At 36.2% G+C, this 17,907-nt stretch overlaps 1 protein-coding gene across 3 annotated transcripts in view; it reads left to right on the top strand.

Annotated features, from left to right (window-relative positions):
* ARID4B (AT-rich interaction domain 4B) overlaps nucleotides 1-17,907 on the top strand; it is an 87,919-nt gene that overhangs the window by 51,926 nt on the left and 18,086 nt on the right. For 2 of the 3 annotated variants that reach the window (XM_053936931.1, XM_053936932.1), the window contains exons 12-17: nucleotides 3,381-3,453; nucleotides 4,484-4,578; nucleotides 5,705-5,802; nucleotides 6,015-6,276; nucleotides 7,272-7,444; nucleotides 16,787-17,026. In XM_053936931.1, the coding sequence (XP_053792906.1) occupies nucleotides 3,381-3,453; nucleotides 4,484-4,578; nucleotides 5,705-5,802; nucleotides 6,015-6,276; nucleotides 7,272-7,444; nucleotides 16,787-17,026 (941 nt within the window). The remainder of the gene's footprint in view (nucleotides 1-3,380; nucleotides 3,454-4,483; nucleotides 4,579-5,704; nucleotides 5,803-6,014; nucleotides 6,277-7,271; nucleotides 7,445-16,786; nucleotides 17,027-17,907) is intronic. The other variant, XM_053936933.1, reaches the window with a different exon arrangement.

Here is a 17,907-nt window from a genome sequence, read left to right as displayed (position 1 = left end):
TCAGTACAATTTCTGGACTTTGTCAGCAGGTTCATGTGCAGCCATAACATGATGCACGCAGATAAGTTTGTGTGTATGCAGAATGACACATCATCTTTATATAGTGATCATTCCCTCATTACTTTTAGGTGAAAAATACAGAGCTTTTAGCTACAGCATTTGTAAATATTTTACCTTGTACTCTTTCAACACCTTCTTTTGAGCACCTCTTAGTTGCATGTGACATTGTTTGAGCTAATCTTCCCATGTGCTAGACATAAAGATTTCATCTCAGACAAATATTTTGGAATTTACTGTATCCCCTCTTGGGATAATATCTTTTCCAGTAAACAATGATTTCAGTCATTTGTTGAACTAGGAAGTTTCTAAAACAAAGGAATTTTTTTTTTCCATTTCTCTTTTTTCTTCTTCACTCTCCTTGGTGGTCAGTGGCATGTGTGTTTTCTCTCCACCCATATTTGAGCAGTTTCTCCAGCTTCTTCTCTTGTTATTCCGTGTCTCTAACCTCCTGGTTATCAAGCAGCATCTCTTCCCAAACAGGACCAGCGGGCCTGCTCTTGGGACTTTATCCACCTGCAGGTTGTTTTACTGCTTCCCAGGACATGGTGGCTTCCCTCAGGCCATCCATGCAGTCCTACTACCTGTAAACCAGAACAAAACAAACAGAAAACCCAAGCTCTTAAAGATGTCACCATGGGCTTCAGAAATACAAACATCTATCGTATATATATGGACACCCCATTCTGTAGATATATACATAGATGCTCTTCTATATCTCATATCTATAGACATGCTTCCATACTATATAAATAGGAGTTGACATGCAAAGCCTCTGTACTTATCTTCTGAGAAGAGTAGTTGCCTTTTTTTTTTTTCCCTAACGGAAGAGACTGGAAAATGGCCTTCCTTTACTTTTTGAAATCTGACGGTAGGTAAAAGGGTTATCAAAGACCCACTTTTCCAGTGCTGTGCTATAGTACTGTGTCAATTTGTGTTGCAAAAAATATGTTGTTTTCCTGTATTTTATTATCCTATGTAGAAGCCACTTTATTTTAACTTGTAGCATAGACAGATACATTAGGAACTGCAGAGTGACCAGCTAGCACTCTGTTTGTGTAACTTGAAAATAAGCAAATATGACAGTGTGACATACCTGCTTCAAAGCATTATCTAGGAAACCTTGTTGTCTGACTAGATTCAGAGATTATTAACAGATAATAATACATACTAACTCAGTAGAGATTCTGAGAAAGTGCAAATGCTTTTCAGAGGCATGCAAGGTCCTAAGCTTTCTATGTTAACACACTTTCTTAGAAAGTTACTTTGTTCTCTACTGGAAAAATGAATAAGGAGTATTCATTCACCTGGCACCTCTGTGAATTACCACATTAGAGATGTAGGAGCACCCTTCAGGCACTGGACTGTATAGTAGGAAAGGAGTGTTTTATTCAGCCTCTTCATCACTGTTACCTTATTTCCCCCTGTATTTAAAAAGAATACATTCCTTCCTCAAAACATTGTTGAGTTTCCTGAAGGTTTTGTTCAGTGACATCTGTCACCCCTCCCCTAAATGTTCTGTGAGACTAATGTCTTATGGCAAGTTTTTTCTTGTTGATGAGGAACATGAAACCCAGGTAGCTGCTCATGATCTGTTTTCCATGATCCAGTAGATGCTGGTAAAAGTACTTTCCAAGTACCTGCTGTGGGAGATGGAAAAAAAAAAAATGCAGCTTTGGAGTTTTATTCCACCCAAGTAATTTGTTCTCCATGGCCTGTGGAATATGAATATTCTTAACTAGGCTTTTTATCTGTACTACATGCAGAGCTGCAGCATCACCTTGTACTTGTCAGAGGAGAATTGGGCTAGATGTGCCAATCTGTGGTGCCCTGCCCTGTGAAAAGGATCTCTAGTATATTGCAGTTCTCTACCCAGCCTGTCTTTGCCCATCAAAGCTGCCTGCTTTGAGCTCTGCTGCTACACTGGGTGTCAAGTGCCCATCATGTAATGCCCCTCGCAGAGACTTTCCTCTTGCATTGCCTTTGCAAGATTGGAGTATTTTCATTGCTGCTGAAGTGGTACCTGAAGAGCAACTGTTTCAGCATATTGTGAATACTGGTTTTTAATTTTTTTGCCTGTTTGCTCTGATGTTATCCAAGCGCCTTTAATGGGTAAGAGGAAGTACAGAATAAGAAAAAAACCTACTCCTTGGTAATAGTTACAGCCTTTCCTGACCTTATTTTCAGCTGTGCATCTCTATATTAAATAGATTCAGTAGATGTTGGAGTGTTTGGGGTTTGTTTTTGTGTGTGTATGTTTGTTTTTCCCAGTTCTGTTTAGTAATGATACTCTGTTTCTGTTTTTTTCTCAACTGTCTTAGTATGACTTTAAAGACAGTATGTATTTTCCCCTTGCTTCAGGGTAGATGGAGCTTTAATATATAGTACAAGGAGACTGTTGAAGAATGGAAATGATAAACATGGAATGCAAATACAGCAAATAAAAATAATTTAGTTTAGATTACTGAATAACTGGTTATTTTTGGAAACTCTACAGGTAGTATTAAAAAATAATCAACTCATATTTGGTGTATTGTTTTGCAGTCAGTCATCAGAATTTCTTCAGAATTTGATCTATTAATAACTTATTTCTACTAGTTGTGGCAAGACCCATTTTCAGAAGAAATTATGAGGTGTTAGAAAGGAAGCCATAGTGCTTTGTTACGAAACACCACTGTTTATTAATCTAAGTAAATCTAATACAAAGGTTTATTAGTGCAATGAACTGAACTTCCAAAATATCCATTGTTATTTCAGTTCTGGGATTGATCCTGCTCAGCACGCACTCAGCTGGTACCCCATGGCAGTTCGCATGCAGTGCCATTGGCTGCGGTTTGCCAGTGCAGTGGATTAGAACTCCTAAGAAAGTGCAAGCACCATTTGCTCTTTGACTTCATCTCTGAAAGTGATGTAGTCTGTCCAGGAACCAAGGAGTCACTTAACTGCAGTAGAAATAGAGCTGAGATTTCTGATATAAACTCTTGATCTTAATAGTACTGTCTTCCAGACTTTCTGCATAAATGGATGAAATTGAGAACACATCTTGATCTGTGGTATCACTTACAATACTACAGTGATCAGTCAAAAATCCAATTTCGATGTATATTTACAGTCAATGTTTTATATATTTTGAAACACTGTAGTTTATAAAACTTGGTTTCATGTGTCATAGCACTGAGAGCATGTATCTCTCTGTGCCATATCCTGTTGCTGACTACAGTAAAACAAACATTTAAACCTAAATTATCACTGCCTTATGATTCTTAATGAAGGACTGTAACTCAAAATGGTGACAGTTTTCTTGCATGCATTGCTTTAAACAGGAGGAAATAGAGCCGTTTCCTGAAGAACGAGAGAACTTTCTTCAGCAGTTGTACAAGTTCATGGAAGACAGAGGTAGGCATTTTAGTTAGCAGAACTTTGAAAAATTGAGCCTGTAAACTAGTAGTGCTTTGCAGTACAGTTTTGGAAACAAGGAAACTGTACTCATGCCTTCTGCCTTCCCTACTGTTTGGAAGATGAGTCTGTCACTTGATTCATCTCCTAAAATGCAGTCCCATATTTCTGCTTTCAGAAATAAATGGATATATATAAATATCTGTCCTATTACGTTTTGCATATATTGTACTATGTTTGCTATAGTGTACTTATAGTGTGTATAATCAAACATTTAATACTCTCAATCATATTAATTTATATTCTCAGTTTAATAACTTTAAAATACTGACACGCACACCTTTTAGGTCATGGAAAATGCATTTACTTTGTGCTAACTTTTTCTTTTGTGAATCCTGATAACTTAAGTGCATGAACACTATCCGTAGATTGAGATGTTTTTGAAAGCCAGTACCATTCATTATCTTAATCTTTACCAGGTTTTTATATATTGCAAGAAAAGGCAGGAATAAGTGTATCTGTATTTAAATTACTATTATAACTGGTTAAATCAGTATATTCTTTAATGCCATATGAAATGAGTTAAACTGTTCACAAGAGATGGCAATGTGATAGCTACTGCTAGTACAATAGCATAGGAAGTTTCAGCTCTTGAAGCATTGTGGGATTGCTCCTGGTGAGACTTGGTTTGTGTTTTTTTTATGTCAGTGAAAGGACTATTGTATTTTTAGATGTTATTGTTTCAGTGGATGAAATAAAAATATGTACAATAGAGTTAGCAAGAAAACTTACATCGTTTCTGCATGTTCAGTATTGTATGGAAGAATGTATATTTATGCATTAAATAACATAACCCATTTTCCCTCTAGTTCAGTAAGACTCTAGGGTTTTAGTTCCATGAAAAGAAAGCACCAGATGCAGGAGGTGGGCTTTAAAATATTGTATTTAATAATAGTGCATATGACATGAATTTCACGTTATTCTGGGAAAAAAAACTTCAAAACACCCTAACAGCTGTCTTTGTTACCAGGGACTCCTATTAACAAACGACCTGTATTAGGATATAGAAATTTGAATCTCTTCAAATTATTCAGACTTGTACACAAGCTTGGAGGATTTGATAACGTGAGTATTAGTATGATGAGTACTCCAGAGCCATAAAACCTGAGGATGCTGTTTGTTATTGTGAAATAATTTATTTCTCTGTGAAGTACTGATAAATAACACAGGACCATTAGATGTATTAAAGTTTTCTCCTATGGCTGCATAAGACTCCTTGTTGCTCTAAAAACCATGCTTTAACATGAACCAGAACTAGTTAAAAGCTAAACAAATTACACATCTACTCAGCATGTTTAATTATTGCTGCATAAAATCAGCCAGCACCTGTTTTTGTAATACTTTTAGAAATGTTTGTCTGATAAAGCTGTTACCTCCAAGTGAAAAGAGTCACTGTTCAGTAAAATCTCAAAGGCAACCAATTTAGTGGCCTGATGTGAGGCCCTTAATTTCTATTTATTCTGGGCAGTGTAAAGAAGAATTTACTGACGGGGATTAGTGAGACTGGTCTTAGGAGGAGTAATTTAAATACATTGAATTCATGGCCAAGCAGATTCTGTTTGTGCTTTGAACTGTTTGTGCATGAACTTCCCATGAATGTAGCCTGACAGCTGAGGAGGTCTGTTTGTGCAGTGACACCTTTCTGACAGACAGGACAGGATGTGGTACTCGGGTATTGCAGTACATATGCTTTACCTTCACACATGGTTAGAAATAGGCACATCACGGAATTTGTCACCAAAGGGCACATTTAGGACATAATGAAAGACTGGTAGGCACTATGTCTGGTGCAGTACTACCAGTGCTGAGTATTAACTTTGACTTACTTCTTTCTTTCTAATTTAATGAAAATTCTAGCTCTGATAGTTAAGAATTACTTTAAATATAAAATTAAAAAAAAAAAATTTTGTACTGATTTTTCTGATAGCTATATTTTCTTTCCTCTGTTTTATTGCCACCTGGAGAGAAAAGCCTGCTGTGGCTTGTTGCACTGCAGAAATGCTAAATTGCTTAAAGTGATTACATTAGACTACAGTTTGCATTACAGTGAAATACTGTGTGTGTGATAAATAGTAATTTTATAGATCAGAGGAAATTAGTTACATTTATTTTCTGAAGCTTTAAACTTTGTCAATTTAGTTTTTTTGTCAGTGAATTAATTCAAAAACAATGACTTCGTTGTCTTTAACAGATTGAAAGTGGAGCAGTGTGGAAGCAAGTTTATCAAGATCTTGGAATCCCTGTATTAAATTCAGCTGCAGGATATAATGTTAAATGTGCATATAGAAAGTAAGTAAGTAATAAAGCCATGAAGTTTATGCTAAAGCTACAGTGAACTGAAGTGATCCTGTGCTAGGGGTAATACATATAAAATCCATAGCTCGTTGGTTATAATGTAGTTTTTAAGGCTTTAAAAACCTACTGCCCATGTTTAGCTTCTCTAGGTTGGATTTTGCTTCTTTAGTCAAACTTGCTTATCACAAACAATTTTTTTTTTTTAGATATCTCTATGGTTTTGAAGAGTATTGTACATCAGCTAACATTGAATTTCAAATGGCATTGCCAGAGAAAGTGACGAACAAGCCTTGTAAAGACTGTGAAAAAGAAAAAGAATTGAAAATGCGTGAAGAACCAGAGCAGGATGCAAAGGAGATAAAAATGGACGAGCGCAAGCAGGAAGAAGTAGCAGTAGTACAACAAGAAGAAAAAAAGTCAGCTGAGAATGATAATGAAAGTAAAGAAGATGATAAGCCCTCTGTTCTGGTAATATATTTTAAAGTTCATCATATCTTGCTTATAAGGTCTGTTGGTGTGTTAATAACCATGAATTAATATAAAATTTCATTAAAATGAAATATCTATGATGAATTTAAAATAAGACAAAATCTCACTGTAAACCTAATTCAGAACAAGGCATTTGAGCTGTATTTACCCTAGGTGCCTGTTTTAGGGGGTCATGGTGTCAAAATGTCTGACTTGTTAGAAAACAGCTCCAACATTCCACTTGTTTTGAGGGCCTCCTGGGTGAAATGGAGACTAATCAGTGTCCAGCTTTATCCTTACCTGGGTAATGCATGCTCACAGCTAACTATATTGCTGATCTTTTTATTATGCATTTAGCTATGCTTGTAAGCCCTCATAAATACTGCTGTTACTTGTGTGTTCCAGTGAAACCAGTGAAGCTCTACAAAGACCTGGGACATATTATGTGCACATGGTCTAATGTAGTTTAGTGGTCCAGAGAAACAAATATTTATAGCTTTTCGAAATCCGCTGTTGACTCAGTGGCTTTAGCAAAGAAAGTTCAGGGCCATAAACTGATGTGCTGCACTGTACAGACCTCGGAGTTTGCAGTGTGGGTCCTCAAGTCAGTGTGCAACACAGCTGTAATAAGTGACAGCCAGACCTGGTCTGTGTGCTAGGGAGGCATTCTCTGGGAGAATGCAAGATGGGCTAGTACTGGTATTTCTGCATCCCAAGTGGAAACATGCTTTGTGAAGTGTTTGTCTTGGGCTTTGGAGTAAGAGCTGCATGCCTATATCATTGTGATAAAACAAGCTAGGACGCTGGCTGCAACTTCAAACTGTTAGGTTTAGCTAAAGACTTTCAAAAGGAAAAGCAGCAGAGGTGTTGTAATTTTAGGACAAGCCCCACACTGTAGCATTGTTTTGCTCTTATGCCTTCAGTGCGTTTTGTCTGCCTTTTGTTAATTCCTTTGTTTTCACCTTATGAGTTAACTAAAGGTTTTGTTATCATAGGGAAACAAAAAAAACTTGCCAGATTCTGTGTTTACTCAGCCTGATCAAGAAAAGGACTTAAATGTAATCAAAACTGAAGATGAAACCAAATTGGAGGATAAAGAGGAAGAGAAGATCAAAGAAATGGAAAATCCTACAGTAAATGCAGATGCTGATGAAAAAGAAAAATTAGGGTAAGTTATGCTGTTTCTAATCAGATGAGACATAGGTGTTTTTTAAATTTTACTCTTGTAATTTGAACTTCAAATCAGACATGCTGTTGTTAAATAGACTCGTATCTTCCAGAGACTGATGTGTTCATAACTTGTTGTGGTTAGGCCATTGAAGTTCATCAATCTATTTTTAAAGGAAAAGGCACCTTAAGTTTTACAGGTTTCAGGCCTAAATGTAAGCTGAGTGAGAGCAGAATATGCAAAGCATAGGTCACTATTGGATTTAACACAAAAATATCGCAGTCATTGCCAGGAGTAGTTTTATACTTGATTTTGGTACAAGTATATGGCAAACTCGTGGTTTCCAGCTTTTGCTTTTGGACTGGGTGTGTAACATGGAAAAAGATGGAAGTACCTTGCATTGCTCAATTAACAGCCTTTCTGTTGAATAGGCCTGGTATTGGCAGGTGTCTCTTGTGCCGACCTTCAGATGGGTGTTTTGAAAGTAGGAAATGGAAATAATAGGGATGCTCAGGACTGTCTAATCAATGAGTGTGTGTGAATCATTTGGTTCATGGAGTAGGCAGGTTTTCCTGTTTCAGTGCGGGAAAATCTCACAAGTGTTTTTCAGCAGCCACACAAAAAAAAATACAACCTAAATATAGTCCTCATTAATCCCATGTGTTAACAATTTGTATTCTTACAATTAAAACTCTCACACAGTATGATTTCTAGTGTTAAGAAAACAAAAATTCCTCTTAGAGGTCATATAAATCTCTTTTAATACACTATTTATTTCTCTTCCATAAAACCCAGTAACAGATGCTTAAGGGAGAAGCTGTTACAAGAGGGAAGGCAGACAATGTCACCTCCTTATACTTTCACAGCAATCTGTATATCAGGGATGTGTTGGGTTTTGTTGGGGTTTTTTTTGTAGTTAATACCATCTGTTGCCTGACCAGTAATTCCCTTGTTCATTCCAGCAATTTTGTTGTTTAGTAGATCAGCTGTCTTCTCTTGATCTTCTGTCTAAATATCATTAGCTCTTAATGCTTTTTCTGGTCCATTAAAAGTTGTGGCCAGAATGTCATGGTTTAGTATATTGATTTCTGATTAATTGGTAGTAATTATTTTATTTTATTTTATTTTAGTTTTTGATTTTTTTAGTGGATTCTGGAATGATCCTTTTGTAAAATGTTTTTGTCCTTCTGAGTATTTTCAGTGAGATTTTGTTGGCAATTTCTGTAACTTAGAAATGCAGAATACAGAAAAACCAAGTTCACCTGAGCTCAGTTAATGAGACTTCTCTTTATGGATGTGATTTTGTTTGTATCCTATGTAAACTTTTCTTTTTTAAAATCCTAATTGCTGGACTTTGTTGCATTTGCTGTTTTTAATGTGAACTAGATGAGTTGTACTTTAACAGGTTTGCAAAATTTTCAGAATTATTAAAGACTGATTTTACAATGCTGCTTTGAAAATATGGGACTAAACAGATGGAAAGCTTCTCAATGCTTAGAGAACAGCAGTTTTTAAAGTTCCCTAAATTGTGTGCTTATATGTGTGTATGTTTGTGATGTTACTTTATATATATTTATATACCTGAAAAGCATGGTGGCTTCATGTTCATCATGCTGCAGCAGTAAATGGTACATGAAAAGTTAGAAGCTGCATTTACTTTTCAGTAATCCTTTATTTTTATTTTTTTAACTTGGGGTGGTTTTAGTCCCAGTTCATGTCAATTTGCATTATTTATTACATCAAAAAATGTTTTTTTAATTATGAAAACAACAAAAATCTGTAAAGAATACTTATTTCCTTTTAAGTTTTCCCAATTCACCTGATAGCAATTGAGTGAATTTTTTTCCCTCTGTTCCTCCTTACTCATCCCAGCAGAAAACTCTTCCAACTAGTATTTTTGCTATTATGACTCATGGAAGAGTTTAACGAGTTGCTTGGAATAGAAAGCATAACTCTAAAAAGAGATGTAGGTGGAGATGTGGTCATTGCTGGGAGGTATGCTGTGTAAGTATGCTGTATTTGAAGGAATAATTTGAATTACAAAAATTGAAGACTTACAGCAGTTAATTGTAAGTATTTATAAGCAGTGTTACTGTAGTAGCACTGTTAGCATGGTTACTTTTCCCTTCTACCCTCTCAGATTGATCGGGAGTACAAAATTTGTCTATAGATGCAAGGAACCATGAGGATAGAAAAACTTCTGTGTTTCTTCTTGCTGACTTTCTTATGGGAGGACTGGATGTAACTCCCAGCTTCCAAATCTCAGGAAATACTACTGGAAGCCAGAGTTGTTTCTTTTCTAGAGGTTTTGTTTCTCTGTGCAGTCCCATGTGTCTTAAACCTTTGAGATTGCTGCCACTTGAATTGTATGGTTCCATCTACACAGACTTTAACAATATGATGAAGAGGAAGAAAGGCTCAACTTTCTCTTACTTTCTTCCCCAGAGTGCCAGTTTCTTGCCTGCTTGTGTACCTGTGAACATTGAGACTAGAGATTCAAAGGGCACCTTGCCCGTTATTCTGTACATGCTCTTCTTGTTCGCTATTTTCTTTTTTTTTTTTTCCTGTGTCTAGTGGAAGATACCTGTGCTATATACAGGTTGTACAATTTGTGGTCATTAAAACAAATTTTTAAAAAAGCCAGTAATGTGTCTGTCCTAGAGGGTTCCTTTACAAAACTGACTTTGTAAATCATCCTTTTCCATAACATCAAAAAAAAGTAGTTATACTTGGCCAATGAATAAACAAGAAAGTTCAAAATCCTTATTCAGAATTTCCTACAAACTTGATGTTGTGGAAGTCATGATCTTCAAATGTAGCATTGCATAAGGTGGTGTGCTGTTTCCTTTGTAGCATCCAGTAATATCAACTGTTTTAACTTCTTGAACACTTGAGTCAAAGTCAACAAATTGGGAACAGAGGCGTTTTTCTACACAATGAACAGTGTAGACAATTGAGTATGTTCCAAAGAGATTGAGGCTGAGAGCCTAATGGAGTTTTTAGAAGGTGTGAGTTTTTTAGTACAGGCTGATAAAATGAAAAGTAAATCTTTAAAAATTTCATAATAGGTGCAGTTTAGAAACTGAAGTGTAGGTTAATTGCTATAAAACCAATATTAGTAAGATTTTTTTTTCCCCAGATAGTTAATTCAACTCCAAGTTTCTGTGTTGGTTTTGGAGTTTTTATTGAGAATTTTCTTTTTGTTGGTTTTGTATTTTATTTTGGCTTTAACACTTTGCTCTAAGGCACCTGGGACAGACCACTTTAATACCACAAGTACTTCATATTGACATGAAAGTTTAAATGCTGAGAATCTGGGTAATTTTTGCTTCTCAACAAAAATTGGCAGCACACTTATATATGGGTAGTATTTGGATTTTTGAGGTACCCAGGCAAAATTGTTTCAAGAATCCCAGTTCCAGTACATAGACATTGTGAGAGGTTTTGTTCTTGTATTTTCTTTCTTGTGGCTGAGGTGCTGCCTTAACACCAGGAAGGGCTGCCAAGTCTGGATCTTATCTTGCTCTTGCTCATCAGACTGTCATTTTCACAAGTTCTTTTTTGGCCTTAGGAAACCTCTTGAATTTATTTGTTTCTTGTTCTTGAAAATAGTCTAATTTTTTTTATTTTCTCCAAGGAATGCATGAACAAATGTCCTTAAGGAATGCTTCAGAAACCTAAACACTTCCGGTTGTCTGATACTGATGGTTTAGGTCTTTATGGTGTGGTTTTCTGGTAGCTGGTACTGTCATATTTTGACAATATCACAAGGTGAAAATGCTAAACATTGAGTCTTTGGTTTAGTTCTTTCCAAGACTTACCAGCCATTCATTCACGTGCAAGAGAAAAATCTTAATCTTAAAGCTATTACATGCATCTTTCGTGCAGTAGTAACATTTCCCCTCCTGTAAGCAGTAGGAGGGAACTAGAAATAATAAAAGCAGTAATTGAAAACTAAGTAAAGATGGGCATTGTTTCATGTGAAGGATTTCACTAAGGGGTATTGCGCCTGTGGGGTAAGAGACTACCTGCTGTGCCTATGCTGCTGCTGAAACTTTTTTGTACAAGAGTTAAATTTTCTGATAACACCTGTTAGGTATTTTCTGAAAGCAGTTTACAGTGGGCTTATGTAATAGTCAGAAGCTCCATTTCACATATGAGTGAAAGACATTATAAGAGGCAATGTTTTCTTCAGTTCCTTATCTCTTGAAATGATGCATCATTGTGGTGGATCTGAAATGGTAGCAAGAAGGTTAGAATCTTTTGGAGTGTAGAATATTTGATATAAAAGGCATATCTCTTTGCTTCTGAAGAGTTGAGAACTATGTATTGAGATAGCTTTTTCCAGTTTGATTTAAATTTACATGGAATTTATTTGCTTGGGAAAAATGTAGGACAGTGTGTCGTTTTCAGTGCTTGTATAGTGTAAATGTATGCTCAGAATCTTAGATTGTTGGTGTGTATGCAAAAGAAAAATACTTATAAGAACCATTCTTAGTAGTCTTATTTATAGTAATATATTTCAGTGCTGTTATTTGTGATGTGTATTCTATTTATGTATTTCAGCTGTCTTTGTATGAGGAGTGAAGTTCATTGTGTAGTCATGTTTTCAGAAACAGTCTGATTGTTTTTTTCTTAATATAGAATACAGACTGATACATGCATACATGTAGTGATTGCTTTTGATACAGCAATAAGCTGCAAATGGCACAATAATGAAGTGTAGAGGGCGGTGTAAATGTTCTGGCTCTTTGTATTGAATGGAAAGGAGACACCTGATTTGGGAAAAATGGTTCTGCCATCATATTTTACATAGCAAATGGTCACTGTGCAAGTTATTAACCATGGTGGCTGTCACTGAGGCATATGTGATGTGTGGGAGAGTCTTTAAACACTCATCAGATAATCACTCACTTTAAATACTCATCATCTTTAAACACTCATCATGCTTCCAAGGTGAATGTGAACCAGTGCTGTAAAAACAGGAAGGGCTGTACTCTTCAGTCAGACTTTGGAACCACCCTTTATCCTTTTGAGGAATGTTTCGACACATGTGTCTGAATGATGAGGAGCAATAACATGAGGTCCTCTCACCCATCTGTGGCAGAGGAGCACACCGATTACAGCCGACGTGCTTGCATGATTGAAGTGTACTGTACTACACTCAGCTGTGACTCAGATCAAGACAGTGCTTTCCCCTTCCCTTGGGACAAGGGACCCCAACTGCATTTATTCCAACTTCCTCTGTGCAGACAGAAGTCCCTGGGGCTTTTATTTTCAGATTTTCTTTGTAGTTTGGAGGTGCAGTGGTTTAATCCAGCTGGCAGTCATGTACCATGCAACCACTGGCTCACTTTCCTCCCACCCTGGTGCATCCAAAACAGAGCACTGTGCTGCCAAGGAGAAACAATCTCCAATCCTAGCCAAAACCAGAACAAGAGGGAAGACAAATACTGGCGATTTCCGGGGAGGTGTTATTTTGTGTAATTAAAGACGAGATTCCATTGTCATGGCATGAGTAAAGGTCTTAATGACCTCTCTACCTTAAAACTTGAGGTCACCTTAATACACCTGTGATTGGCAATGTGAAGAGAGACTGAACATCTTTCAGCTCTGTATTATGAGAAGTAGAGGTTAACCTAGGCTCTAGGATGAGAAAAAGGAAAAATAAGCAGGAAACAAAAATAGAAGCTAATTTCTAAACTTGAAGAGTCAATTATACTAAAGTTTATTTCTGCTAGTGATTCAATTAACTGTAATGACTTAATTAAGCCAATAATTGAAATAATCTTGCTTCCTCAAATTTTAGAATAACTCTGAAAAAATAATCTTGCATGTGCCATCTCACCTGCTGTGTGTACCAGTTTGGTCCATCAGGGGAAGTGTTTTGGAGTAGGGTTAGGTTTGCTGCAAAACAGGAATTCCAGGAGGCAGATGAAATGTTCCAAATCACACTCTATCTCATAGGTTTCACCTGGGCTTTGTTACAGCTCATGTTTACTGCCAGAGAATGTGGGTTAAAAGAGATTTGCATGATGCTGCATTTTCTTGAGTGATGTAAGAGCAACAGTGTTTCATTTATTAACTACATCTGGTTGTTAATACACTTAATTATCAGCTTGTTGGTGTTAAATCTTTGTATTGACAGAGTGACCTACTGTGTGTGTGGTTTTAGCCTTTTGAGGATATTGCCTTATCCTGTGAAACTAATGATAAGCAATATTTGTATGGTCTAAACATTTTAATGGTTTTACTTTATTAACAAATAATTTTGCATTTTAATTCATTCATGTCTTGCTTCTGAAGGTTTATCTTCCCAATCCTTGTGAGATGGGGTAAAGGCATTCTTTTTAGTCTGTGGTAATTTGTAATGCTTTTGAGTCCTCATAAGCTTTCTGGTAATACTTTGGATTCTGGAACAGAGTTACACTTGTATTGCTGTGTCTCCTGTACACTGTGTATGCACATCTGCTGCTGCCTTATTTCATCAGCTGCTGCTTGGGTTCAAATTGTTGCAGCTTTGTGATAGATATTGCTTGGTACTGGTTTTAAGTTGACAATTACTGTCTGCTGCCAAGAGGTTTGTTTCTTTTTTCTTTTTTCTTTTCTCTTTTTTTTTTTTTTTTACCTTTCCCCCATGCCCTTCCCCCAAATGGGATTTTGACTAAACAGCATTGAAGAAAATCCAGTGATCTCATGCATACATATGTGGACTAATGAAGTTATGACTGTGCATAGTGGATGCCTACAATCACTATTTCCTCTTAGAAACCTCAGTTTTGTGGCAGTCACGGCTTCTCCTTTGTCTGCACTGCCAGATTTGAACTATTTATGGCATTAAAAGACAGTATCTTCCTTGCAACCATTGGTATGTGTTCTTGGGTTTTGTGTTGGGGTTTTTTTGTTCCAGGAGCTATATGAGTGTGTTGGTTTTTCTCTGCTCTAAAATGATGAACATTCTTTGCTTCTGTTTGGTTTCCTAAAACCTCGAGCTTATGATTGCTAACCAGGTCACTCCTTAGAACACTTTTTAATTACAGCTATCTCTGCTGCCATTTTGCTTTTGCTTCCTGACATGCCCTCCACCTGTGTTCAATCTGCTGTTCACATCTCCTTGACCATCCAAGTTACTCACAATGATGGTTTCACACATCTCTTCCAGAAGGTACCAATTTCTGGTATTTTTATGGAGTCTTTGTAGGATATGTTGGGACACCAAGATGAGAGAGACTCCAAATTCGTTCAGCTTTCGAAAAGCCATTGGCATCATAATAGCCAGTGTCTGGAAAATCCTGAATCTCCAGCATAGGCATACTTTACTTTGCAGGCAGCATTGGAGAATTGTGCCCCTAGATCTTGGAGAGGAAAAAAAAAGGCAGAGTTTGGTTCACTGCAGTTTTGAAGTGTACTTAATGTAATGTAAAATCAAAAACTCCTCTTGTTCTTGGAGCAGTGGTGGCTCTGCTTCTGATCCCATTGTATGATAATACCTGTTGTACTGAAATTGGCTAGGAGTTTTTGTTTAGTGTAGCAGAGAGTATAACTTAAAATCATTTAAATTACTAGTTGGTGCTTTTTGTTATTAGCTGTGGAATTCTCTTCAGGAATTTTTTGTCTGAATCTTTGGGCACCTTTTTTCCTGATTTCCCTGGGAAGTAAATTTTTCCATAAGTGAGCTTTCAAAGCTTGTTTATTCATGTTGCATTTTTAACTCTGGTGGTTTTAACTTCACTAGCAAAGTAGTTCACTCAAAGTAGATAGTTCTATATCTATCTATCTATCAGTATTTATGTCTCTTGAAAGGCCAAGACTTACTTCGTGTGTGTATATTTATACACATACATACATTTATACATAAAAAATAAAATGTTGGCCTTCTAGAATTACACTGTATGGTACATGCCATATATACCTGAATAGATATGTCTTCTGTGACTTGGTGTACTAGGAAAAGATGGATTTTTTTTTTTTAGCCTTTGTCTCAGTGTGTATTCACATGTGTATATATACATATATGTATTTGTAAATTTAGTGTGTCTATGTGTGTATATATATGTGACAACATTCATTTCTGAAGTAATTTTATTAAATTAGTGTGGTTATACTACAGTTGAATTTAGCATATTGTTCTGAATTACCTTTTGCCACCTAATTAGATAGCAATACTGCCATTTTACTTCTGCAAAGGAACATCCTTTCGCAGAGAGAAAGTAGCTTGGCTTATCTTAGTATTTTCTACTGAAAATGTTATGGAAAGGTTTAGATTATTAATACAGACTTCCCTGTTTGTGAGGTTAACTAAAATACTGTTGTGAATCAGTCTTGGAGCAGTACTTACATTCTCTGATCCAGATATCCAAACATACCTGTTCCATCTATCAGGTTTTTTTATTATTGGCGGTCTGCAGTTGTTGTGAATTTAGTCAGCAACTAAATCTGCTCTGTGTTGCACAGAGTGTGTGATCAGAATGGTATGAGGGGCAATAATGTTGCTTTATAAGTCTAAGATTAGAAGATATTTTCCCATATTCACTTTTGTAATCTAGTCTGCCTCTTTAAGCTGATTGCAGATAATACTGAGCAGCCCATAGCTACCACTGACTGAAATGAGCAAGATTTGTAGGTTCTTACTGCTTCTGAAAATTGGTCCCAAATGTCTGAAAATGTGTTCAAAATTAGCTTACTTCTGAAAGCAGTGAACACCTGCTTGTGTATTTATGTAGTAATTAAATGCAAGTTTGACATATTTAGAATACTTTTGGTGTGATTGGCAAGGAGTGACAAGGTTATAAATTAGCACAGGTTGTTTAATTTGCTAATACAGTCACATAAGGTGTTGGGGGTTTTTTTGTCCAAAATCTGGTTGTGGTTGCAGTAATTTCAAGCTATTGAGATAGAGTTTATGTATTGTAATAAAGCAAGGATTTTTTTGAGAAGCAAGTTTCAAGAAGCATTTGTAAAACTTGTAGGTTAAAAAATGGAATTTAGGAAATTTTCTCTATATTGAAAAGAATTTATTTTAAGTGAGAAAATTATATTTAGACAAAGAGACTGCATGCAAGAATCATTTAAAGATGATTTTGAACAACTTCTACTTACACAGATTTTGATGGAATTTTTTTTCTTTTAGTCACTTTTGCACCTTACAGTCACTGGATTTTGTGTGTGTTGCTATATCCTGTTTTGCTGATATTACTCAGCTGTAGTACAGTTTCACGTATTTGGAGCCTCCCGTTTCCCACTCTCTAATGCATCCACAATATTTATCAATATGTGTGGTTTGGAACTGAAAAGCTTATGAAGTATCTCGTATTAACTCTACAATTTTTTAAACCTTTCAAGAGATGACACGAATAAGGAAGAAGATGAAGATGAAGAAGAAGCAGAGGAAGAGGAGGAGGAGGAAGAAGACAACAATAACAATGAGGAAGAAGAATTTGAATGCTATCCACCAGGCATGAAAGTCCAAGTGCGGTATGGAAGAGGGAAAAATCAAAAAATGTATGAAGCTAGTATTAAAGATTCTGACATCGAAGGTGGAGAAGTCCTTTACTTGGTGCACTACTGTGGATGGAACGTGAGGTAACTTGAGTTTTAGTTAGTGATTACTTCTTGAATTACTTCTCAAATACACTTATGAATTTTAAAAACTAAATTAATGGACATCTGGAGTCCTAAACTTTCAGTATTGCTGTTCTGTGAAGTTCGTTGTACTGTATGAAACTTAAATTTTTTAACACTATATAAATGCAGGGCTTTAGTTACTTTGAAAATCGTCTTAAAATTACTTGTTCAAAGAAGGCTTCTTTTGTTCCCCATCTTACTTTTAGATCTTCCCATGCAGGTGACACATCACTCTTTTCAGGTTCCTCCTCTGGCTCTCTTAAGCCGATTTTCTCTGATTCAGTGTTTGAGTAGTGCGTTTAGCTGAGTGAGCTCACTCTTGTCAGTGAAGCACAGAGTACACCAGCAACAGGGTATTTAACTGGAAAACAACAAGATTCTTAGTGGCAAATAAGTGCACAGCAAGTAACTGCATTTCATCTGATATGATATCTATCCTCTCTACCCTACCTTCCCTCCCAGCCAGACTCTTCTTAGCCTAGTGGCTTCTTATGCTTTCTCTAATAGAAGGAGGAGCATATGGTTTTTATTGTCTTTAGTCTAGCATTAATAGAAATAAGTTGAAGTATTTCTGTTGCTATTTCAGACCTCTTTTTTGTCATTTAAAACTTGAAGCAACTTTGAAAACAGTAGAGAAAACTAAAATTTTTGAGCAGCTTATATGCATGTCTGTTCCTTTCCTCAATTTCCACATAATTGCTCATTGTCCTTAAATGTCCTTTTAAATTTTATTACTGTCTGGAAAAAAAAAAACAAACCAAAACAAAACAAAAAACAAAACAAACAAACAAAAAACACAAAAAAACCAAACAAACAAACAAAAACAAAACACAAGTCTG

This window comes from Vidua chalybeata, chromosome 3, assembly GCF_026979565.1.
Source record: "Vidua chalybeata isolate OUT-0048 chromosome 3, bVidCha1 merged haplotype, whole genome shotgun sequence".
NCBI lineage: Eukaryota > Metazoa > Chordata > Aves > Passeriformes > Viduidae > Vidua > Vidua chalybeata.
This window is presented reverse-complemented; position numbering and strand designations above follow the sequence as displayed.